The 24,844-nt window shown below is 44.3% G+C and overlaps 1 protein-coding gene across 2 annotated transcripts; it reads left to right on the top strand.

The window, feature by feature from the left end:
* The first annotated feature begins 9,503 nt into the window (after nt 1-9,503).
* Nucleotides 9,504-22,523, top strand: LOC309842931 (cytochrome P450 4A11-like). Of its 2 annotated transcripts, XM_082687924.1 has the most exons (12): nt 9,523-9,768; nt 13,008-13,149; nt 14,993-15,037; nt 15,480-15,607; nt 16,392-16,516; nt 16,885-17,039; nt 17,463-17,569; nt 17,661-17,851; nt 17,947-18,080; nt 18,968-19,032; nt 19,191-19,267; nt 21,732-22,523. In XM_082687924.1, exons 1-12 carry the CDS (start codon nt 9,574-9,576, stop codon nt 21,898-21,900), a joined length of 1,533 nt encoding a protein of 510 aa, XP_082544050.1. In that variant the 5' UTR covers nt 9,523-9,573; the 3' UTR covers nt 21,901-22,523. The 2 variants fall into 2 exon arrangements, 1 of the variants encoding a protein (XP_082544050.1); XR_014299856.1 differs by lacking the exon at nt 18,968-19,032 and having other exon boundaries at nt 9,504-9,768.
* The last annotated feature ends 2,321 nt before the right edge of the window (nt 22,524-24,844 follow it).

Here is a 24,844-nt window from a genome sequence, read left to right as displayed (position 1 = left end):
ATTTGTGGAGCATAACAAAAAGTATGGAGGACATGGAGAGTTAGAGAGAAGGGGGTTGGGGTAAATTGGAAGGAGAGGTGAATCATGAGAGACTATGGACTCTGAAAAACAATCTGAGGGGTTTGAAGTGGCGGGGGTGGTGGGAGGTCGGGGTACCAGGTGGTGGGTTTTATAGAGGGCACGGATTACATGGAGCACTGGGTGTGGTGAAAAAACAATGATACTGTTATGCTAAAAATAAATAAATGAAAAAAAAAAGAATTTTATTAGCATATAATGTAGTTTTTGCTTCAGGGGTACAAGTCTGTAAATCATCAGTCTTACACAATTCACAGCACTCACCATAGCACCATTGAGGAGGGTATCTCCCCAATACCCATAACCCAGCCACCTTATCCCTACCCCCATTCATCAGCAACCCTCAGTCTGTCTCCTGAGATTAGGAGTCTCTCATGGTTTGTCTCCCTCATGTTTCTTTTTGTCCCTCCCTTCCTTCCAAGACCCCCCACCCTTCCTCTCAAATTTCTCATATCAGAGAGATGATATGACAATTATCTTTCTTTCTTTGACATATTTCACTTACCATAATACCCTTTGGTTCCATCCATGTCATGAATGGCAAGATATTGGATGCCATTTTTGATGCCTGCAAAGTTTTCGTATATATATATATATATGTGTATATACATATATATATATACACACACACACACACCATTCTTCTTTATCCATTCATTTGTTGATGGACATCTAGGTTCATTTCATCATTTGACTGTTGTGGACATTGTTGCTATAAACATTTAGGTGCATGTGCCCCTTCAGATCACTACATTTGTATCCTTAGAGTAAATACCCAGTAAAGCAATTACTGGGTCATAGGGTAGCTCTATTTTCAACTTTTTGAGGAACCTCCACACTGTTTTTTCAGAGGGGTTGCACCAACTTGCATTCCCACTGACAGTATAAGAGGGTTCCCATTTTCCACAACCTTCCCAGCATCTATTGGTTCCTGAGTTGTAAATTTTAGCCATTCTGACTGGTGTGAGGTGATATCTCACTGTGGTTTGGTTTTGGTTTGTATTTTTCTGACTGCTAGTAATGTTGAGCACTTTTTCATGTGTCTGTTGGCTATTTGGATGCCTTCTTTGCAAAAATGTCTGTTCATGTCTTCTGCCCATTTCTTGATTGCATTCTTTTTTCTTTGGGTGTTGAGTCTGATAAGTTCTTTACAGATTTTGGATACTAGCCCTTTATCTGATATGTCATTTGCAAATATCTCCTCCCATTCTGTCAGTTGTCTTTTGGTTTTGTTGACTCTTCCCTTTGCTGTGCAAAAGCTTTTGGTCTTGATGAAATTCCCATAGTTCATTTTCGCACTTGCTTCCCTTGCCTTTGGTGCTGTTTCTAGGAGGAATTTGCTGCAGCTGATGTCGAAGAGGTTTCTGCCTGTGTTCTCCTGATGGATTTTGATGGATTCCTGTCTCACATTGAGGACTCTCATCCATTCTGAGTCTATTTTTGTGTTTGGTGTAAGGAAATGGTTCGGTTCCATTCTTCTGCATGTGGCTGCCCAATTTTAACAAGACCATTTGTTGAAGAGGATGTCTTTTTTCCATTGAACATTCTTTCCTGCTTTTTCGAAGATTAGTTGACCATAGAGTTGATGATCCATTTCTGGGCTCCCTATTCTGCTCCATTGATCTATGTATCTGTTTTTATACCAGTATCTTACTGTCCTGATGATTACAACTTTGCAATAGAACTTGAAGTGTGGAATTGTGATGCCACCAACTTTGGCTTTGTTTTTCAATATTCCTTTGGCTATTGAGGGTCTTTTCTGGTTCCATATAAATGTTGGGGTTATTTATCCCATTTCTTTGAAAAACATTGATGATATTTTGATAGGGTTTGCATTAAATGTTCTTTAGTTAGCACTAGTTTAGTTAGTTAGAATGCTTTAGTTAGCATAGACATTTTCACAATATTTGTTTTTCCAATCCATGAGCACATAAAGTTTTCCCATTCTTTGTGTTTTCCTCAATTTCTTTCATGAGTACTTTATAGTTTTCTGAGTATGGATTCTTTGTCTCTTTGGTTAGATTTATTCCTAAGTACCATATGGTTTTGGGTGCAATTGTAAATGGAATCGATTCCTTAATTTCTCTTTATTCTATCTTGCTGTTGGTGTATAGAAATACAACTGATTTCTGTGCATTGATTTTGACAATGACACTGTATTGAATTCCTGTATACATTCTAGCAGTTTTAGAGTGGAGTCTGCTGGATTTACCACATAAAGTATCATATCATTTGCAAAAAGCAAGAGTTTGACTTGTTTTTTTTTTTGTTTTGTTTTGTTTTGTTTTTTTGCCAATGCAGATGTCTTTTATTTCTTTTAGTTGCCTTATTAGTGAGGCTAGATCTTCTAGTACTATGTTGAATAGCAGTGGTGATAATGGGCATCCCTGTCATGTTCCTGACCTTAGCAGAAAAGCTCTGTTTTTCTCCATTGAGAATGATATTCACTGTGGGTTTTTCATAGATGGCTTTGATGATATTGAGGTATGTACACTCTGTCCCTACACTTTGAAGAGTTTTGATCAGGAAAGGATGCTGTACTTTGTCAAATGCTTTTTCAGCATCTATTGAGAATATTATACAGTTCTCATTTTTTCTTTTATTAGTATACTGTATCACATTGAGTGATTTGCAGATGTTGAACTAACATTGCAACCCAGGAATAAATCCCACTTGGTCATGGTGAATAATCCTTTTAATGTACTGTTGGATCCTATTGGCTAGTATTTTGGTGAGAATTTTCTCGTCTGTGTTCATCAAGGATATTGGTCAGTAATTCTCCTTTTTGAAGGGGTCTTTGTCTGGTTTGGGGATCAAGGGAATGCTGGCCTCATAAAAGGAGTTTGAAAGTTTTCCTTCAATTTCTATTTTTTTGGAACAGTGTCAGAAGACTAGGTATTAATTCTTCTTTAAATATTTGGTAGAATCCTCCTGGGAAGCTGTTTGGCCCTGGGCTCTTGTTTGTTTGAAAGATTTTTGATGACTGCTTCAATCTCCTTACTGGTCATGGGTCTGTTCAGGTTTCCAATTTCTTCCTGGTTCAGTTTTGGTAGTTTATACATCTCTAGGAATGCATCCATTTCTTCCAGATTATCAGATTTTCTGGTGTATTGTCACTCATAATATGTTCTTATAATTGTTTGTATTTCCTTGGTGTTAGTTCTGCTCTCTCCTCTTTCATTCATGACTTTATTAATTTGGGTCCTTTCTCTTTTCTTTTTGAGAAGCCTGGCCAGGGGTTTATCAATCTTATTAATTCTTTCAAAGAACAAGCTCCTAGTTTTGCTGATTTGTTCTACTATTCTTTTGGTTCATATTTCATTGATTTTTTGCTCTGATCTTTATTATTTCTCTTCTCCTGCTGGGTTTAGGCTTCCTTTGCTATTCTTTCTCCAGCTCTTTTAGGTGTAGGGTTAGATTGTGTATTTGAGACCTTTCTTGTTTCCTGAAAAAGGCTTGTATCGCTATATATTTTCCTCTCAGGACTGCCTTTGCTTTGTCCCAAAGATTTTGAACAGTTGTGTTTTCTTTTCTTTTTTTTTTTTTTCTTTTTATTTCCATTCACTCTTTAGTAGGATGTTCTTTAGCCTCCGTGCATTTGGGTTCTTTCCAATGTTCCTCTTGTGGTTGAGTTCTCGTTTCAAAACACTGTGGTCTGAAAATATTCAGGGAATGATTCCAATCTTTTGGTACTGGTTGGGACCTGATTTGTGACCTATAGAGAGATGTGATCTATTCTGGAGAATGTTCCGTGGGCATTAGAGAAGAATGTGTATTCCGTTGCTTTGGGATGGAATGTTCTGAATATATCTGGGATGTCCGTCTGGTCCAGTGTATCATTTAAAACCCTTATTTCCTTGTGGATCTTTTGCTTAGATGATCTGAACTTTTCAGTGAGGGGGGTGTTAAAGTCCCCTACTCTTACTGTATTATTGCCAATGTGTTTCTTTGATATTGTTATTCATTGGTTTATATAATTGGCTGCTCCCATGTTAGGAGCATAGATATCTAAAATTGTTAAATCTTCTTGTTGGATGGACCATGATGTAGCCTCCTTCCTCATCTATCATTTTAGTCTTTGGCTTAAAATCTAATTTGTCTGACATAAGAATTGCCATCCCAGCTTTCTTTTGATGTTCATTAGCATGGTAAATTGTTTTCCACCCCCTCACTTTAAATCTGGAGGTGTCTCTGGTTCTAAAATGAGTTTCTCGCAGACAGCATATCGATGAGTCTTGTTTTTGTATCCATTCTGATACCCTGTGTCTTTTGACTGGGGCATTCACAGCCCTGTACCCCTGAAGCAAATAATCCATTATATGTTAACTTAAAAATAAAAAAAAAAGAACACATATTTACATTCAGAGTAGCTATTGAAAGATATGAATTTAGTGACATTGTACTTCCTGTAAGGTGACTGTTACTGTAAATTGTCTCTGTTCCTTTCTGGTCTGTTACCTCTAGGCTCTCTCTCTGCTTAGAGGACCCCTTTTAAAATTACCTGTAGGTCTCCTTTGTGTTTGAAAATTCTTTTAGTTTTTGTTTGTCCCAGATGCTTTTTATGTCTCCTGTTTGCAGTGAAAGCCTAGTTGGATATACCACTTTTGGCAGCATATTTTTCTCGTTTAATGCTCTGAATATATCATGCCAGTCCTTTCTGGCTTGCTAGGTCTCTGTGGATAGGTTTTCTGCCAACGTAGTATTTCTACTGTTGTATGTTACAGACTCCTTGTCCTGAGCTCTGTCACTGAGACTTGTAAGTTTTACTATTAGATGAGAGGGTATGGACCTACTTTTATTGATTTTGAGGAGGGATCTCTATGCTTCCTGGATTTTGATGCTTGTTCCCTTCTCCAAATTGGAAAAATTCTTTGCTATAATTTGGTCTAATATACCTTCTGCCCCTCTCTCGCTTTCTTTTTCTCCTGGGATCCAAATTATTCTGATATTGTTTCATCTCATGGTATCATTTCTCTCTTTAATTTTCCCCTCATGGTCCAGTAGTTTCTTATCTCTCTTTTTCTCAGCTTCTTTTTTCTCCATCATTTGTTCTTCTATATCACTAATTCTCTCTTCTGCCTCATTAATCCTAGCAGTAAGAGCCTCCATTTTTTATTGCACCTCATTAGTAGCTTTTCTTTAATTTCAACTTGGTTAGATTTTAGTTCTTTTATTTCCCCAGAAAGGGATTTTATATCTTCAGAAAGGGATTCTGTAGTATCATTCACGGTTTTTTCAAGCCCAACTAGCTCCTTGATAATTGTCATTTTGAATTCTTTGAAAACAAATAACCAAACAAACGAAACCTATAAGCCTGTGTCCAAGAATAAGAAAAAGAAGAAGAAGAAGAAGAAGAAGAAGAAGAAGAAAAGAGCCTGATCAAAAAAAAAAATTAAAGGAAACAACAACAAAAACAAAAACAAATATTATAAACCTGATTCCAAAGGGGGAAAAAAGACAAAAAAAGAAAAAGAAAAAAAAAAGAAAAGCAAGAAAGAATGCCTGGTCCTATTTCCACCAGAACTGTACTGACTCTTTAGAGCACTCTATGGTTAGTAGACTTGGTACATGCATGGGGACTGCGTTCATCTTCTGTGGGAGAGACCCAATGTGCTGGCTCACAGTCAGACCTGCCCTAGTAAAGATGCCCCTGACAGGAGGAGGGTAGCATGGTTTGGTGTAAGCATCTCCAGCCAACACTTGGGGTGCTCTGTTACTCATTGAAGTCTAACCATGTTGGTGACAAGGGGGAAAGTGGTGCCACCCCACCTTCTAATCTGGGGAAGGGTATCCCTTGCCTACCACTGTTCAGGAAGCCCTCATAGAAAAGCGAATAATCTCCATTTTGTGTCCTAGGCCTCCATCAGATCCCTGCCCTCACCCCTTTTATTTGCAGGGCTGTTGGCACACTGGGCTCCAGTGTTCTGCATTTAATCTCTGACATGTGGCTGGGATTCAAAACTCCATTTCTTTTTCTTCCCCATGTGACTTATTTTCTTTATTTTCTTGCTTCTTTTTTCTTTGTTTTTGGTTTGTTTTTAAATTTTTTTAAATTCAATTTATTTAAATTATATGTATTATGAATTTCAAGGGTAAAATTAGTGAATCATTCTTATATATGACACTCAGGGCTCATTACATCAAGGCCCTCCTTAATGCCCATCACCCAATTACCCCAACTTTCCACCCACCTGCCCTCAAGCAACTCTTAGTTTGTTCTCTATACTTCAGAGTCTCTTATGGTGTGTCTCCCTCTGTTTTTATCTTATTTTCCTTTCCTTCACCACACGTGAGAGAAATCACAGAGTATTTGTCTTTCTCTGACTGACTTATTTTGCTTAGTATAATAGTTCCATCCACGCCATTGAAATGGCACGATTTCATTTCTTTTTGATGGATGAGTAATGTTCCATTATACACATATAATATATATATACATTTTTTTTTCTTTATCCATTCATCTGTTGATCCACTATTGTGGACATGTTGCTATAAACATTGGGGTACATGTGCCCTTCAAATCATTATCCTTTGACTAAATATCTATTAAAGGGTGGCTCTATTTTTAGCTTCTTGAGGAACCTCCAACTTTTTTCCAGAGTCACTGTACTGCATTCCCACCAACAATGTAAAAGGGATTCCCTTTCTCTGCATCCTTGCAAACATCTTTTGTTTCCTGAGTTGTTAATTATAGCCATTCTGACTGGTGTGAGGTGGTATCTCATTATGGTTTTGATTTGTGTATCCCTAATGAAGAGTAATGTTGAGCATCTTTTCTTGAGTCTCTTTGTCATTTTTATGTCTTTTTTGGAATGTCTCCACACGTCTTCTGCTCATTTCTTGACTGGATTTCTTGTTTTTTGGGATGTTGACTTTGATGAGTACTTTATAGATTTTGGAGAGTAGTCTTTTATCTGATAGGTCCTTTGTAAATAATTTCTCTCATTCCATCTTTTGCATTTTAGTTTTGTTGTTTCCCTTGCTGTGCAAAAACTTTTTATCCCAATGAAGTCCCAAGAGTTCATTTTTCCTTTTGTTTCCCTTGCCTTTAAAGACATGTCTAGGAAGACATTGTTGTGCCTGAGATCAAAAAGGTTGTTCCCGTTGTTCTTCTTTACAGTTTTGATAAATTCCTAGCTCACATTTAGGTCTTTCATCCATTATAAGTTTATTATGGTATGAAGAAGTGGTCCAGTTTTATTATTCTGCATGCCCAAGTTACCTTCGTTGAGACCACTTATGGAAGAGACTGTCTTTCTTCCATTGGATATTCTTTCTTGCTTTGTCAAGGATGGGGTGGCCATAGAGTTAAGGGTCAAAACTCCAAATCCTGGGGTTCCTGGGTAGGTCAGTAGATTAAGGGACTGCCTTTGGCTCAGGTCATGATCCAAGGATTCTGGAATCAAGCTCTGTATCAGTCTCCCTCTCACCCGGTGTCTACTTTTCCCTCTGCCTCTGCTTCTCCCCTATACCACCACACCTCTGCTCATGCATTCTCTCTCTGTCAATCTCTCTTTCAAAAAAATAAATAAATAGGGGCGCCTGGGTGGCTCAGTAGGTTAAAGCCTCTGCATTCAGCTCAGGTCATGGTCTCAGGGTTCTGGGATCGAGCCCCACATCAGGCTCTCTGGCTGCTCGATGGGGAGCCTGCTTCCTCCTCTCTCTCTGCCTATCTCCTCTGCCTACTTGTAATCTGTCTGTAAAATAAATAAATAAAAATCTTTTTAAAATAAATAAATAAATAAAATCTTTAGAAACAAAACAAATGAACTCAAATCTTAAAGGACCCATCTCAGTGTGGACTTGCTCCCCTGCCCCTGAGGAGTATCTTTCCATGCTGACACTTCAGGGTTTTTAAAAATCTGTCTTATAGAATTGTTGTAGGGAAAACACATAAAGTTCCATGCTCAGTGTCTAGAATATAGTAAACGCTCATGAAATGCTACCTCTTAACAAACATTATGCACCCAGTTCTGTAGAGGAAACCGAGGACTCAGGGAGTGAAACCCAGAGTTACATCCAGAATTGCAAGCTAGGCTGTCCCACTTCCAAGCTCTCTCCACAATTGTCCCTCATAGGCTAAGTGCAAAGCTCATACTGAGCCAAGCAAGGGAAGCAGTCAGGCTCCAGAGTACCTGAGTCTGGGCCAGAGATGGACAGAAAGCAACCATAGAAATGGAGGAAAGTTGAGAGGCATGGGTAATGAGGTTACACACACTTGGGTTTGGACAGGAGCCCAGGACTAAGGGGGAAATGGAGAGACCTGTGGCCCCATGGGTTGTGTAATGAATCTCCTGTCACAAGGTCGGCCACAGGAGGAGGGTGTAGGAATAACAAGGTAGATGGTGAGGAACAGGGCAGGAGGAAAAGCTGCCTTCCAAAGAACTCCTGACAAAAACATCTTGTTTTCCTTTCAGAGTTATGGGCTTGGAGTCAATTTGGGTAAAGAGACTCAGGAATAAATTGAAGCTGAAAGACCTACTTGTCTTCCTCAGATGTACTTTCATATGCTCTCCATGATTCGGCAGTGCCCATCCCTCTCCCTAGCACTCTTCACCTGGTGAATTCTTATTCACACTTCAGGGTCCCATTCTTGTTATTAGTTGTCTCCTTCCCAGGTGGACCCACCCCCCATTCTTTCAGTACAGGCCTTATCATGTTTTCCTGTACTATGTTAGTTCTCCGCCTTTACCTCCCAGACTGTGAGCTCAGGAAACATTTGCTGAGTACATGAGTGAGTAAATGCATGACCAAATGAGTATTCCTGGGAGGACCTTGGGAAAGGGATGATTATAGCCTTAGAGAAGGAGAACCTGAGGCTCAGAGAGTATAACTGGCCAGCTTCATATGTCATGAGCGAGCCCTGCACTGGGCCTCCTGAGTGTGAGGCCTGGGCTCTGCCTGCAGGCACAGTCTGACCACATCACTGAATCGTGGAGTATGACAAGTGTGGAGAACAATGCAGAGGCAGCTGAGGCAAACAGTTTGGAAACCCTGACTCTAATCCCAGCTGACACTCTCAGTGGTGGTTTTCCTCTGGTCACAACACTTTAGTTCCCTATAAGAGTTTTCCTCTCAGAAATGGGATAATAATGAAACCAAACCCACTTCCTGAATATTTGGTAAGCTAGACTGCGAAGTTTTTGCAGCCAGGATTCATGTCTGCTGTCAGGATTCGTGTTTGCTGGCAGCTGTGTCCCAGTATACAGCACCTGCCTGGCACAGAGTGTTGAATAACAGGGAGAAGAGAAAGTGGAAATGTGCCCAGCCATTATCTCTGTCTGCTGAGAAAGCTCCCCCCCCCCACCCACAGTTTCCCATTAACATATTCACAGTTAATGAGCTTTAGAAGTCTGAGCCCTGCCCTCAACCTTCACCCTCCCTCCAGGTGGGCAGGGCAACCCTCCCCTGACTGTCTGGCCTAGGATGCTCAGGGAAGGTCAGCAACAGTCAGGGACAGTCAGGGAGAGTCAGCAATCCAGCAGCACCTGCACCATGAGTGCCTCTGTGCTGAGTGTCATCAGACTCCTGGGCGGTGTCTCTGGGCTCCTGCAAGTGGCCTCCGTGCTAGGGCTGGTTCTGCTGCTGCTCAAGGCAGCACAGCTGTACCTGCACAGGCGGTGGCTGCTCAGAGCAGTCCAGGAGTTCCCGTCCCCTCCTTCCCACTGGCTCCTCGGGCACATGCATGAGGTAAGAGGGGCGGGAGAGGAGTGGGAAGTGTGGGCGTCCAGGGCTTTGCAGCATCATCCTGGTCAGCAGATGCATGCCACTTAGGCTTCTTGTGTGACTAGCACATGTGCCTTGGGGAAACACTCAGTTTACTGCTCAGATTTTGGCTCCTCATTCCACTCCCAGGAGCTCCCTTCTGGAAAGAAGCCTTTGCTGGTGCCCTCAGGCTGGTCTCACCCTCTTTCCTTAAGTAGGTCTGCAGGCTGTAATGCAGTCCTGAGTGTGCACCAGAGAATTTGGCAAAAATAAGTCAGCTGCAAGAGAAAGGGAGCAGGGGGTGACAGTAGAGAAGACTGTCATCCCAAACAACTCCTCAATCCCGTATTTATTAGAAACAAGGTAACAACTAACAAAGGAGCAGAAGAGGGTTATACATTAACCATAGGCTTTGTAGATAAATAAGAAAGAATATGAGTTATAAATTTTTATAAATCTTATATATAAGCAAGGAGAGTAGGATATATATGGTTAAGCAGTATAGAACTTATAATTGAACAAGCATATTTAAGGGGATTATCTTGATAACCAGTTAATGGCAGGCTGTCTCTGAGTAACATCCAAAAAAAAGCAGGCGGTGTTCCACCCTAAACGGGACCAGGCATTCCTGGCTGCCCGGCTTCTAAATCATCCTCTCCCCCGGAGACCTGTTGCTAATGCATGTTCTTCTTAAGGTAACATTTAAGCATGCTTGCCAGGCTAGTTCAATTTCTCATGGGTTATATTTTACGCACTACTTTATTTTGAGAGACGGTTACACTGCACCTTAAGGATGATGGCTGTTCCTTCCTGAGTCTTCCCCCTCCTAGCTGAGGAGCCCCAGCTCCTCTCTCAGAACACCCTTCCTGATCCTTCCCTGCCTTGGCCACTCAATCCCATCCTCGAAGCCTAGCCCTGAGCTGCTTGGGAACACAGACAGCAGAGGGGTTCACAGCTTATGGAGACCATAGACAGGAATCAGGCGTCAGGTCCCTGGAAAATAGGCTCACCTGCCAGATTGGGGTGTCATGTCTGGTGGAAGGAACCAACCAGCTTGGTTTGCCTGAGACTATGAGATGTTCCAGACTGGTGATTTCAGTGTTAAAACCCTGACAAGTTACTGGCACTCATGAGAGAGAAGTTTTCCAGGATGGGGCAGATAAAGAGTATTGACATTGAGTTTCACCATTAAAAGAATCTGTTTACCTCCTAGTTCTCCTTCCCCAACCACAGTACTGTGGGCTCCTTGGGCTAAGGATGTCACCCCCTTCCAGTACCCAGTTACCAGCACAGAGCTGACCCCAAGAGATGCCTGGACAGGTTATGGAATGACAGAGGAAGGAGCAGCTTGCAGCTAGATGGAGATGGTACTTACTCTCCAGCTCTGTCAGTACTGGTCCTTCAGCAGGGGAATCAGTAAGTGGGGGCATGTGAGGAGAGGCTGTCTTGTGTTGTGTGGATTGAACAAGCCTAGCCCGGGGATGTTGCTGAGGAGGCCAAGCAATTTCAGCTGAATGGAGCCAAAGACAGAAACTTCACATCAGCCACAGGGAGACAGTCATAGGCCAGTTTCTTCATGCAGATTATTGCACTGATGACTTCCAGATTGTCCATTTGGAGAAATTGCAACCTTTTGCTAGATGCAGTCGTCACCTTTCTGAGCTAGGATTTGACCTAAGCAACCACTAAAATTTCCTCCACTGACTCCCATTACATGGATGGTGTGGAGACTCTGTAAGCACGCAAGTTCTACTTCCGTAACTCCTATTACGCCCAGTGCCCAATCAGCCCTCAGCTTCTGCTAGCCTAATATATTGCAGCCAGATTTTTCTTCCTCCTACATATCTGAGACTTCATTTATTCAGTGCCTTTGTTATTGGCTAAGTCAAGAATTAGATTGCCATATGCAGTAGGTTAAAGTTAGTCTTTCAGGCCAGGTGACAACTGACAAGTGAGACAGGGAAGCATATGGCCTCTGAGCTAAGCTACCTGGATTCTACCCTAGCTCTGCCACATACTTCAAATACTTGCTCTATCCTTCTGTTTCCTCATCTGTAAACTGGGGGTGATTATTATTATAGTCTTGTGTGAGTTATACTAACCTTCGAATGTCAGCTGGCAACAGGCCAAAGGTCACAGTTATACTCTAATTATAAAAATTAACTATAATGGTAATACCTATAAAGGATAAGCATGTTTATAGAATACCAAACCTGCTGCACTAAATAGGGCTGAAATCAGTCAGGAACCATGAAAGGGGAACTCCTGTATGGGAATCCACGACCCAACAGCCTCATCTTTCCCAGATCCTCCCACCACAGGTCAACACAGCCCACAGCACCTGACAATTGATCCCCTGTGCCGACCCTTTATTTTCTGCCCACTGTCATGGTATCTCACTTGGAGACATTTTTTGTGACCCCAGTTCCCAGGAGGAGGCAGGTGAAACAGCTGTCATGGACCACTCACTGTCTGTGTGAGTGGCCACAGCCTAAAAGCCAGTAGACACTGAGTATCAGTCTACACAGTTACTGCCACTGAAACTAGGGGAACCATCTCCTCTATAAGAGTCTCAGCTGGTCCTGACCACACCTGCTCAGAAAGAGATGGCTGTCCCAAGTAGTTGTCTGGAAAGTTGACAGACCAGTGGATGTCAGAGTGACTCAGAGAGAGGAAGAGCCAGGCAGAACACCATCTAGCTCCTTGGTCTCCCCAGAGGAACTACTGACACAACCCAGGAGCAGGAGTTTCTGGAAGCCAGCTGGCTTGGAGAGCAAGCAATCTGAAAGGAGGCACGCAGCTGTGCTTAAACAGGATCCCCAGAGGGCCCTACTGCATAGGTTTGAGGGACCCTGGAGGATGAGGTGACACAGCTTCATGGTAAGAGTCTCCCACAATGCAGTCCCTGCACCAGATCCAAGGAGAAGGGCAGCTGCAGCGGTGGACATGACCTGGGAGCATAGAGAAGCCTCTTTAAGTCATTGGACAACACATCTCAGTATAAGCATGATTGACTTCCCCACCTCTATTCCCATTAGAGCACAAGTTCCATGAATCTGGAATCCCTATCAGAGCCTTGCTCATCAGAAACATTTCCAAACTCCTAATCACTGCCGATATCCAGAGCTATCTTCCTGTGGACATCCTACCCTCCACCCCCTCTCTAAGCACTGGACCTAAAGAGGAAGCAAGGTTTTATTGATTTGTCTTTCCCTTGGTTACAGCTCCAAAAGGGTCAGGAACTACAAGAGCTTCAGAAAAGGGCAGAGAAATATCCGTGTGCCAGTCCTCGCTGGCTATGGGGGAGTGAGGCTAGCCTGGTAGTCTATGACCCAGACTACATGAAGGTGATCCTGGGGCGATCTGGTGAGTGCAAACCCACTTGTCTGTTGGAGGGGTTCTTCCCTCTTGGATACATTCCTGGGGTACTGTGACATTTCAGGAAAGACTGCTGGCTCAGTCATAAATATCTGATCCTCTACCTGTCATTCCTCAAGCCCAAGAGCCAGCAGAACCCCAAATACAGTTACTCAATTTGAAAGTTTAAACACATGTAAGGAATTACCTCTTTTGCTTTCTTTTTCCTTCCTCCCTCCCTCCCTCCCCCGTCCCTGCCTCCCGCTCTCTCCTTCTATCTTTCTTCTTCCTTCCTTTCTTTCCTCTCTTTCCTCCTCTATTTCTTTCTTTCTTTTTTTAATTTAATTTAATTTCTTTTCAGTGTAACAGAATTCACTGTTTAAGCACCACACCCAGAGCTCCATGCCATACGTGCCCTCCATAATACCCACCACCAGGCTCCCGCAACCTCCCACCCCCACCCCCTTCAAAACCCTCAGATTGTTTTTCAGAGTCCATAGTCTGTCATGGTTCATCTCCTCCAATTTCCCTCAACTCCCTTCTCCTCTCCATCTCCCCATTTCCTTCCTCTGTGTTATTTCTTATGCTCCACAAATAAGTGAAACTGTATGATAGTTGATTCTCTCTGCTTGACTTATTTCACTCAGCATAATCTCTTCCAGTCTCGTCCATGTTGATATGAAAGTTGGGTATTCCATAGTGTATATGGATCACATCTTCCTTATCCATTCATTCGTTGAAGGGCATCTTGGTTCTTTCCACAGTTTGACAACCGTGGCCATTGCTGCTATGAACACTGGGGTACAGACGGTCCTTCTTTTCACTACATCTGTATCTTTGGGGTAAATACCCAGTAGTGCAATTTCAGGGTCATAGGGAAGCTCTATTTTTAATTTCTTAAGGAATCTTCACACTGTTCTCCAAATTGGCTGCACCAACTTGCATTCCCACCAACAGCATAAGAGGGTTCCTCTTTCTCCACATCCTCTCCAACATATGTTATTTCCTGTCTTGCTAATTTTGGCCATTCTAACTGGTGTAAGGTGGTACCTCAGTGTGGTTTTAATTTGAATCTCCCTGATGGCTAGTGAGCATCTGGGTGGTGGCTCCTGTGAGGGGTGGGGAGCCTAGGCAGTCAGCAGAACCACAGCCATTTGCACTCTCCATGCGCACACCGAGATACAAGTCTGAGTCACACCCCACATCCTCCTCTATTTCTTTCTTTCTTCCTTCCTTTCTTTCTTTCTCTCCTTCCTTCCTTCACTCCCTCCCTCCTTCCTTCCCTCTCTACTCCTTCATCCTTCCTTCCTTCCTTCCCTCCTTTCCACTTTTTATTCTTTTCCCCTTTTATTCTTTCCTTCTTATTTCTTTCTTCACCACAATGGTGCAGCCCCAGAACTCAAGACAATTTCCTATTGATGATGGCTTGCATGGAACCCTGATCTGTTGCCAGTGCTGGCACGTGGAATGACTGTGCCACCACAAAAAAAAATCATAAAACAAAAACAAAAACAAAAAAGTAAGAAAACAAACAAACAAAAACCCCACTGGACAAGCTACTGTCTTCTCACTAGTACTGAGGACAGAAGCTATATTTCTTACTGATTCAACTTCCTACTCCCTAGGGCTCTGTGGTGGGACACTCAGTCTGCTTTCCCGAGCCTATAGTAACTATCAGGAAAGACAGAGAGTCCTGGTTGGAAGGCAAGTGGGACGTGGGTTGACACAAACTGCCAACTGACAATCATCAGGAAGGGATGGGGGACAATGGTCTAGACCACAGTTAACTCCTGGGGGCAGCCTGTCTTCGTTGGTCACCTTCAGTTTCCTTTAATGCCCTTCTTACTTTCAGACCCAAAGTCTGATGGTTCTTACAGATTCATGGCTCCCTGGATAGGTAAGTATATTTAACAAGAACTACGGTTCACCTTCTGCTTAGGTTGCCAACAAATATCCATTTGGCCCAGACAAATATGAGGTGACCAGCACTACAGTCACTCCACTCAATCTGAATTGAGCTTCCTCTCTCTTCTTCAGATAAAAACCTCACCCCTTCCTAATGGTAGGGAAGCCCTCCTGCAGCTCAGTTTCTCCCACATCACTTCTCAGTCCTCCATAATGATCTCAGACTAACTTTTCATTGAAGTCCTCCATTAACCCAGTGCTACTCTGTTTCAACCTTGATCTCACAGCTGTGCACCAGGGTTTGGGAGGCCCCCTTCCTGAAATGCACTGTCCTTTCCTGCCTTGTCCAGGATGCCCTTCTTCGGACACCCTGGGCTCCTCCCCAGTTGTCCCTGACAACTCTTGAGAGGTTCCTTCCCCACACACACACCCAGGGTATGGTTTGCTCCTGTTGAATGGGCAGACGTGGTTCCAGCACCGGAGAATGCTGACCCCAGCCTTCCACTATGACATCCTGAAGCCCTATGTGGGGCTCATGGCCGACTCTGTCCAAGTGATGCTGGTAAGTTCAACCCCTGATCACCTGCACACTCACACCCACAGCACAGTTCACAAAGTCCACTCTCAGACAGCTGTGTCCCTCAGACATCCATTAGACATGGCCCCCAGAATCACAACTTATACCATACTATGAGACAGGGCCCCCTGGGGATGGATGGAACAAAAAAGTATCTGGGCACCTGTTTACATCCATCCTTTGCTCACTGCCCACAGGAGAGACAGTCATGGTGGATAAAGTGTCTCTTCTAGTCCCTGTTCCAGGTCTTTGACTTGGACAGGAAGAGTAGCCAATGCCCCTAGACAACAAAACAAACTGCCCCTGGCTGGCCTGAACAGTAACAGCTTCAGTGGCATGGTGGACGTCCCATGACGTCACTCAGATGGGCTCTGGGCTAGGGCTAAAAGCCTCTGATGGATTTTAGCCATTCCGTGCAGTGAAATGGAGACCAGGTCTCTAACCTCCAGGGTTGGGTCTTGCCATAACATCACCTCTGAGCCTGACTATATTTCTCACTCACTGTACTCAGCTGACATTTGTTGAGTGAGAGGAACTGAAGTCCCTGATATCCCTTCTTTAGAAACCCCAGTCTTACCCCCTTGATCTTTCCTTTGCCTTGACTCTTCCTCCCTAAATTGGCTATATGGTCCTAAACTGATGAAATGCAACTGCTTTAGAAAGTGAGGGCATCAATCAGAATATGTGGAGAGGCAGATAGGGAGTCTAACCTTGTCAGCATGGGCCTTCTGGAGAAGTAGAGAAAGATATATGTGTCCCTCTACCACAGGACAAATGGGAGGAACTCCGCAGCCAGAACTCATCTCTGGAGATCTTTGGACACATTTCCTTGATGACTTTGGACACCCTTATGAAGTGTGCCTTCAGCTACCAGGGCAACCAACAGGCAGATAGGTCAGTAAAATCCTTAGTTGTGAGGTCCTATTTCTTACCAACTGGGATGGACTATCTGAAAGGCAGTTAACACAGCTTGGATGTTTACCAGCCAAAAAAAGTCACATTCTGCCGAGAGCCCCTGGCCACAGTCAGATTCAGCCTGCGCCAAGCCTTCCTTAAGCACAGACCCTGCTCTCTGTCACAGGAAGAAACCTGGACACCAAAGTCCCTCATAAAGGGCTGAGGGTCTCAAAGATGTAAGAATGACATGACAAACACTTAGGGTCTCCTGTCCCATTGATTGAGGAATACTACACCCACAGGCCCACCACACTCCAGGTCAGATGCTTCCCTCCATCCAATCCATTCTGCATCCTCCCTTTCAGGTACTCACAGTCCTACCTTCAAGCCATTTGGGACCTGAACAACCTGGTGTATTCCCGGATGAGCAATGTTTTCTACTGGAAAGACATCATCTATAAGCTGACCACTGAAGGTCGCTGGAACAAACGGGCCTGCCAGCTTGCCCATCAACACACAGGTTGTATATGCCCTCTGGGAAGCTCCCCTCCTTCATCAGGCACATCCCAAAGGGACTGTCCCTAACCCTCAGCTGAGTCCTGCCCCTGGCTGTCCCTCCAGACTTTGAAAAACACTCACCCAAGTACTCCCCTGCTGCAGATGTTAGGGTACCAGGTGCTAGGCAAGAAACTACATCTGTTACCACATGGGTGAAGGCTGAATGACAGTCCCTGCCAGCAGCATTCAATCAGAGCCTCTTGGGCTGTGCTGTTGAGGAGAATGATGACCTGCAAGCACCTGGTGCTAGAGCTCCCACCCCAACAAACATACCCACTCCCACACTCCTCCTGATCCACCTGGCACCCCGACTGGGGCTACTGTGAGTGTCTGTGTCTCGGCACCCAGAGCATTCAGCTCTGCCTGGGAACACTGTTCTGGACAGACCGAGTGATCAAGCTGAGGAAGGCTCAGCTGCAGGAGGAGGGAAACCTGGATAAGGTCAGGAGCAAGAGGCACTTGGACTTCCTGGATATCCTCCTCTTTGCCCAAGTGAGTGTGGCAGGGAAGGCCTGAGGTTTTACCTACAAGTGTGGAGGAGGGGGGCAAACTCAAACCCTGGCCTCTCTTCGTGTCTTCCCAGATGGAGAATGGGAGCAGCTTTTCTGATAAGGACCTTCGTGCAGAAGTGGACACCTTCATGTTTGAGGGCCATGACACCACAGCCAGTGGCATCTCCTGGATCCTCTATGCTTTGGCCACACACCCAGAGCATCAGCAGAAATGTCGGGAAGAGATCCAGAGCCTCCTGGGGGATGGTGCCTCCATTACCTGGTGAGTGCTCATGAGATGGGAGGCCCTGTCCTCTGAAGTAGAGAATTCCCTGGCTGCCAGGGCCTTGCCCACCCTTCAGGATAGCTTTGTTTTAGGGACCACTTGGACCAGATGCCCTACACCACCATGTGCATCAAGGAGGCACTGAGACTCTATCCACCAGTTCTATGTGTTGGCAGAGAGCTCAGCAAGCCCATCACCTTCCCTGACGGACGCTCCTTACCCAAAGGTGTGAACTTCCCCATTCTCCCTCAATGAACACTTAGCAAGAATGCATGGGAAGTCAAATCCACGTGTTCTGGACAGTTGGTGCATGTCTTTCATAGTCATTTCTCCCTCAAGAAAATGAGTACTTCCTTTGTTGTTCAGATGAGGTATATGGTATGAGTCCCACAGAGTTTAATCCAAGAAATAAATACATCACAGCCCTTAAATGTGGCTTTGGGTTTTGCCCTAATATTCACATTCTTTGAGATGTGAGTGCCTGAGAGACCATCAGACAGAGCAGGGGGATAGGAAGTCTTTCCCTATAGGGTCTAGGCCAATGAGAAAGATTGGAGAATTCACCATCATGGCTCAGATGGTCCAGTCTCCAGGGAGCCCTCAGGATGATGGCAGAGAGCAGCTGATGACCAGATCTGAGATCCCTGCCATGGCCGGAGGCCACTGTTTGTCTCCTCTCTGCTCTGAATCCTAGCCCTGCCACATCCTAGCTGGGTGGTCAGAGGCAAGTTGCTCAGCCTCCCTGAGAATTAGGTGCCTCATGGGAACGATTGAGGATGGGAACCCTCATTGGAGGGTTATTGTGAGGAAGTAGGTGTTCATGGATATTTCCAAGAGGTCATGGATGGTAGTTGATAAATGTTAGTTGTCCCCTGAGTTGCTCCAAAAAGTAAACCTCCAGTTCCTTCCTGCGTCTCAGCCTGGTCATGGTTAATCTTCTAATCTGTGCACACATGCACACCTGTTGTGCCATGTCTGCCCCATCTCTCCTGCAACAGTATCATTCCATTCACAGTGATGAGAAATAGCTCTCATTGTGGCTGCCACGCTGTGTGTGGGTGCAGCTGGGCCCCACAAGCATGTATGTCCAGCCTTCTCTCTTCTGCCCCACAGGATTCTTAGTGACGCTCTCCTTTTATGCCCTTCACCACAACCCAAAAGTGTGGCCAAATCCAGAGGTATGATGACCTTGGGAGGAGGAGGTGGGATGACCTCTCCAGGTCATCCCCTCCAGGTCAAACCCTCTTCCTGGCCCACCTCTGGGTGTGCTGTCCCTTGGATGATTGGAAGGAAGGGCTTGACCACACCTGTCCTGGCCCTGGTGATCCCTCTGCAGGTGTTTGACCCTTCCCGGTTTGCACCGGGTTCCTCTCGCCACAGCCATGCTTTCCTGCCCTTCTCAGGAGGATCAAGGTGAGGCACTTGTACCAGAATGGGAGGAGGCAGGGGCTATTTGGGGGGTACATACTTGATGTTTGTGACTTGCTACATTTATGTGGGTTTCTGTAGATATGTCCTGGCATGTTGGAGTGCTGGGAAAGAGGTATGTGTCTCTATGCAAAGAAAGTTGGTAATCACTGAATGCCATGGAGACTTTGACCCATTGCTCTTACACAATCTCCAGCCACAATTCAGTATCAGTGGGTGTTCCATAGCTCAGGGTATTCTTGTGAGTTCTTCATTTTGTGAGTATGACTTTACAGAATTAGATTATCTCACATATAATTTTCAAGTGTTGTCAAAGTCAAAGACAGGATGGACTCAAAAGTTTTCATTACACACAATGTCAAACCAGCCTTTTCTACTCAACTCCCCATTCTGCCTCCCCACTGCACCATTGACTACATTCCATGTGTTTCCCTACTCAGCTTCCTGCATGCCTCAAATATTTCAGCCATACACAGGAAAGTTTCCTACAGACTCTTAGGGGCTTCATAAAGAACTTGACTTATCTGTGTTATTATTTTCACCAACCAAATGAATTATTGACTCTATGGTACTGGTCATGTACACTTGACAATTTTCCCAGTTGTCCAAACACTACATATGATCTGGGCTCTATATACCTTAATATGACACTTAGAGTCCAGTCATCCAAATGGGCAAATACATAAAAATGAGGACCTTAAATTGCTTTGGGGAGAAAATCCAGTTTGTTGTATAAATACACAATACATGGCATTTGAATATTACCTGGTATGTAAAATGTAAAGCACACATAAGGTGGCTGTTCATTGGGATGACTATATTCCAGCATGGCTGCCGTGAAATCCTCCAGTGCTGCTGAGAGTGTCCTATAAACAGTAACTGCAGGAAACTTTGTAAGCAATTCCTAGAAAAATGTTATTTTCCAAATACAGGAATCTGTCAATCCTTCACATACAGAGTGAACCCAATTTCACACAACATCTTTAAGCTAACTGTGCTTCCAGATACTGGCTCCAGGATTTGTTTCTCCCTGGGATTGAGTCCTTCCTCCTATACATTGGTGCAAGTCATGTGGCTGCCAGTAGAGACAGGAGAGGGGTAGATAGCTCAGGTCCTAGCTCAGAAGTAATGGTTACTCATATTTTATTTCATTCAGGGTAAGGTTTTTTTCAGTTCAATAGACATCATTCAGTTTTAAGACTGCCTATTAAGTCTGTCTCTGTGTGCCAAGTCCTCTGTTAAGAGATGGCATACGGCCCTTGACTCCAGGATTTCACCGTCAAGAAATAAATGCCTCCACTCAAAAGTGACATCTTCCTTCCTTCCTTCCTTCCTTCCTTCCTTCCTTCCTTCCTTCCTTCCTTCCTTCCTTCCTTTTCTTTCTTTTCTTTCACTCACTCATTTCCTAACTGACCCCACTATAGGAAGCACCAAGTTCCTGGCACTGTCTGACTCTGGAAAGTGATGTGTCCTTGAGTTAAGTGTTAGGGTGATGTCAAGGTCCTGGAATAAAGAGACCAGTGGGCAGAGATCAGGGTGAGGGCAGGCTGGCATTGCCCTTAGCCATGACAATTAACAGTCAGAGGTGTAGAGAGGGCATTCTCTGGCATTTCCTCAGCAGGAGCTGAGCTGGGAAGAGGAGGAGTTGAACAAGTGAAAAGCTGAGATAGCCAACAACCGAGAGAGGACTTTGATGTCAGCTGAGGCATGTGGACATGTTGTACCTGTGATGGAGGGCATGGGAGGCTCTGAGCCTGGCTGGGGCTTCAGGAGAGGAAGTGGAGGCAGGAAAAGAAAAGTCTGGGTGAGGAGGTAGAGGGATGGCAAGCAGAGACATTTCTGCAGTAGAATTGGAAGACTACAGCAGCTGGTTGACTGAGTGGCTGAGGGGGAGGCAGGAGTCTCGATCCAACCTGGGAAGCAGATGGTGCAGCAGGTTGAGAGTCACTAAGGCTCTGCCCCTGCAGAATATTCTCTGTGCCATACTGACTTCCTTACCCAACTCTGTCTTGTCCTTCCTCGGAGGATCTGGACCCCTGTGCACCCCAGATGGTTAGGGCCTGAAGGATGGCCCAGCCCACCACCTCTGGTGCCCTGTCCTGCTCTGCATTGTGAAACCAGAAATGCCACATGCAGAGTGAACAACTTAATAATTAACTGTTTTACTGATCACTTGACTTGGCCCTGAGGCTCAAGGTGCTGACCTTGTAACGGGATTTCAGGCCTACGGAGAACATAGATAGGAGTAAGAGCTAATCCTGGAAGAGTGTAGACTTTGTCAAAGGTCAAGGGGAGAGTGTGAAACAAGCAAGGTGGGGTGGGCATAGAGATGTGTGTGTGTCCTGAGGGAAGGGAACTGGGCTGGGCCCATGCAGGAGGGCCCTGAAAGTGCTGTTTCTGGCAGGGGGTTTGATGCCACTTCTCATTTCCTTTTCCCTCCCTGACCCAGGAACTGCATCGGGAAGCAGTTTGCCATGAACGAGATGAAGGTGGCAGTGGCCCTGACCCTGCTCCGCTTTGAGCTGGCACCAGATCCTTTCAGGGTCCCTGTTCCCACTCCAAGAATTGTGCTGATGTCCAAGAATGGGATTCACCTGCATCTCAGGAAGCTCCTCTAACCCTTGTGGGGACAAGATGAGCCCTGAGAGCCTCCTGCCTGCCATCATGTCTTCCTGTCAGTCTCTCCTGTCTGCTCTCTTCTGCCCACTTCCCACTTTCACTCTGCCCACTGCCAGCCTCCTGCTTTCCTCCCCTTGTACATCAGAAGTCTGACCTTCTCCATCTTACCCTTTCCTAAGATTCCTACCTTTTTACCTGTTACCTTTCTCCTACCCAGCTGTAGCTCTGACTATCCATGTAAGTCATGATCAGCTGCCTGTCCCCCAGGCTGTCTGCCGTCTCCCCATTGCTATCTCTTTCTGCCTGGTTGTGTGTTCCTTGTTGCTTAACTGCATTACACAGGCTTGGTTCCTTAAAAGAGCACAAGTTGATGATCCTGTAGCTTAGGAGATCAGAAATAGGAAATGGGTCTCCCTGGCACAATGAAGGTGTTACAGAACCTCTAAGGGAGAATCTCTTCTCTTGCATTTTCTACCTTCTAAAAGTCTGCTCTTAAGACTATCCACTGAGGGAATTAGGCCTCCCCATTTATCAAGGAAATATGCTGTTCTTAAATGCATATTGATTACAAATGCTAATAGTACCCATGAAATTTTTAGTGCAAAACAAACAAACAAACAAACAAACAAAAACAAAAAACGAAAAACAAAAAAAAATTTTAGTGCAACATCTAGACTTTTGTTTAATTGAATAAAGGGGACTCCCGCCAATCCAAGTTGATACATAAAGCTGGTCATCACAGTCCACCATTTGTCCTCTTATCATTCACACATTTTATTAAACCATACTTAATCTGAAAACTAAATATAATAAAATCACACATCTACCAACTAACCTTCATATGATAGAATGTGTGTTGATCCTTTTCCCCAACCAGGAAGCAGTCATTGGAGGGTATTCTCTCTTCTCCCTGAAATCCTGTGACCTACATGCTATGACACAAGGTTGACTATTTGTACCACATGTCTGGTTTCTGTGCAGGATATAAGACAAGAAAGAAAAATTCTGACATGCATGTGCACACATGCATAATCATATTCATAACAAAGCAATCTTTATTTCTGTAACCTAGGACATGGCCATCCTTCGCATTTATAACAGCCTTCTTCCACTACCCATTCAGTTCTTTTCTTTGCCCTGTGAAAGCACCTCAACCGGTTGTGTTTTTTGCCTGGTGCCATGACCCAGACCCTCACTCTTAAAGGATCTGAGCCATTACTAGTCTTGCCTGAATTGGGCTGTGGCATTTTCCCACTTACTCTCATGACAGGGCAAGGTAGTTCTCTGAGATGCCCATGTATTTCCTCCATTTCCAGCATATTTTTTCTTACGTAAGGAAACTGGAAATTTCCCCCTTAGTAATCAGGATAGATCCAGTACAGTCACTGCTTCAGGGTCCCTGTTCCCACTCCAAGAATTGTGCTGATGTCCAAGAATGAAATCCACCTGCATCTCAGGAAGCTTCTCTAACCCTTGTGGGGACAAGGATGAGCCCCAAGGCTCATGAGGAGACCAAAGTGTCCAAGAGTTATCTTCATGTAGTCATTCTTGTGTCTCCTGCTGGAAGCACCCTTACTTTTGGATATCAGACCACTAGGACAATACAGCACAAGGTTACAGGAATAAGTTCTCCATATTTTGCTAATCAGATCACTAGGGGTAAAAATGAGTGGTGTTGCTCCTATTTCTATCCCTTATGTACTGAATGGGTGAGTCCTGTTTATGGGAGAAACAACCCCATATATTGGACATTGAATTAAAGCAAATACAGCTAATGATGATGAACATTTCTTCGTGTGTCTGATAGCCATTTGTATGTCTTCATTGGAGAAGTGTCTGTTCATATCTTCTGCCCATTTTTTGATATAATTATCTGTTTTGTGTGTGTTGAGTTTGAGGAGTTCTTTATAGATCCTGGATATCAACCTTTTGTCTGTACTGTCATTTGCAAATATCTTCTCCCGTTCCATGGGTTGCCTCTTTGTTTTCTTGAATGTTTCCTTTGCTGTGCAGAAGCTTTTGATTTTGATGAAGTCCCAAAAGTTCATTTTTACTTTTGTTTCCTTTGCCTTTGGAGACGTATCTTTTTTTTTAATTAAATTTATTTATTTTCAGCATAACAGTATTCATTATTTTTTCACCACACCCAGTGCTCCATGCAATCCATGCCCTCTATAATACCCACCACCTGGTACCCCAACCTCCCACACCCCAGACACTTCAAACCCCTCAGACTGTTTTTCAGAGTCCATAATCTCTCATGACTCACCTCCCCTTCCAATTTCCCCCAACTCTATCAGAGAAAGATAACTATCATATGATCTCCCTGATATGAGGAAGTGTATATGCAATGTGGGAGATTTGAGGGGTAGAAAAAGAATAAATGAAACAAGATGGGATTGGGAGGGAGACAAACTATAAGAGACTCTTACTGTCACAAAACAAACTGAGGGTGACCGGGGGAAGGGGGGTAGGGAGATAGTGGTGGGGTTGTGGACATTGGGGAGGGTATGTGATATTATGAGTGCTGTGAAGTGTGTAAACCTGGCGATTCACAAACCTGTACCCCTGGGACTAATAATACATTATATGTTTATTAAACATTTTTAAAAATTAAAAAAAAAATAACAGTCCAAATCCTGGGGTGCCTGGGTAGGTCAGTAGATTAAGGGACTGCTTTTGGCTCAGGTCATGATCCCAGGGTTCTGGGATCAAGCCCTGCATCAATCTCCCTGCTGAATAGGGTATCTGGTCTTCCCTCTGCCTCTACTTCTCTCCTACCCCACCGCACCTCTACTCATGCATTCTCTCTCTCTTCTCTCTCTCTCTCTCAAATAAATAAATAAAATCTTTAGAAACAAAACAAAAAAACTCCAAATCTTAAAGGACCCATCTCAGTATGGACTTGCTCCCTTGCCCCTGAGGAGGATCTTCCCATGCTGA

This window comes from Mustela nivalis, assembly GCF_964662115.1.
Source record: "Mustela nivalis genome assembly, chromosome: 10".
NCBI classification, from domain to species: Eukaryota; Metazoa; Chordata; class Mammalia; order Carnivora; family Mustelidae; genus Mustela; species Mustela nivalis.
Note: the sequence above shows the minus strand (reverse complement) of the source record. Positions and strands in the feature narration are given on the sequence as shown.

What these genes read in the sequence shown, in the direction of transcription:
- LOC309842931 (XM_082687924.1), top strand. Translation starts at nt 9,574, where the DNA reads ATGAGTGCCTCTGTGCTGAGTGTCATCAGACTCCTGGGCGGTGTCTCT. An exon ending in CGGACGCTCCTTACCCAAAG is followed by an intron (nt 18,081 to 18,967) that starts GTGTGAACTTCC and finishes TCTGCCCCACAG; the next exon opens with GATTCTTAGTGACGCTCTCC. An exon ending in CCCTTCTCAGGAGGATCAAG is followed by an intron (nt 19,268 to 21,731) that starts GTGAGGCACTTG and finishes TCCCTGACCCAG; the next exon opens with GAACTGCATCGGGAAGCAGT.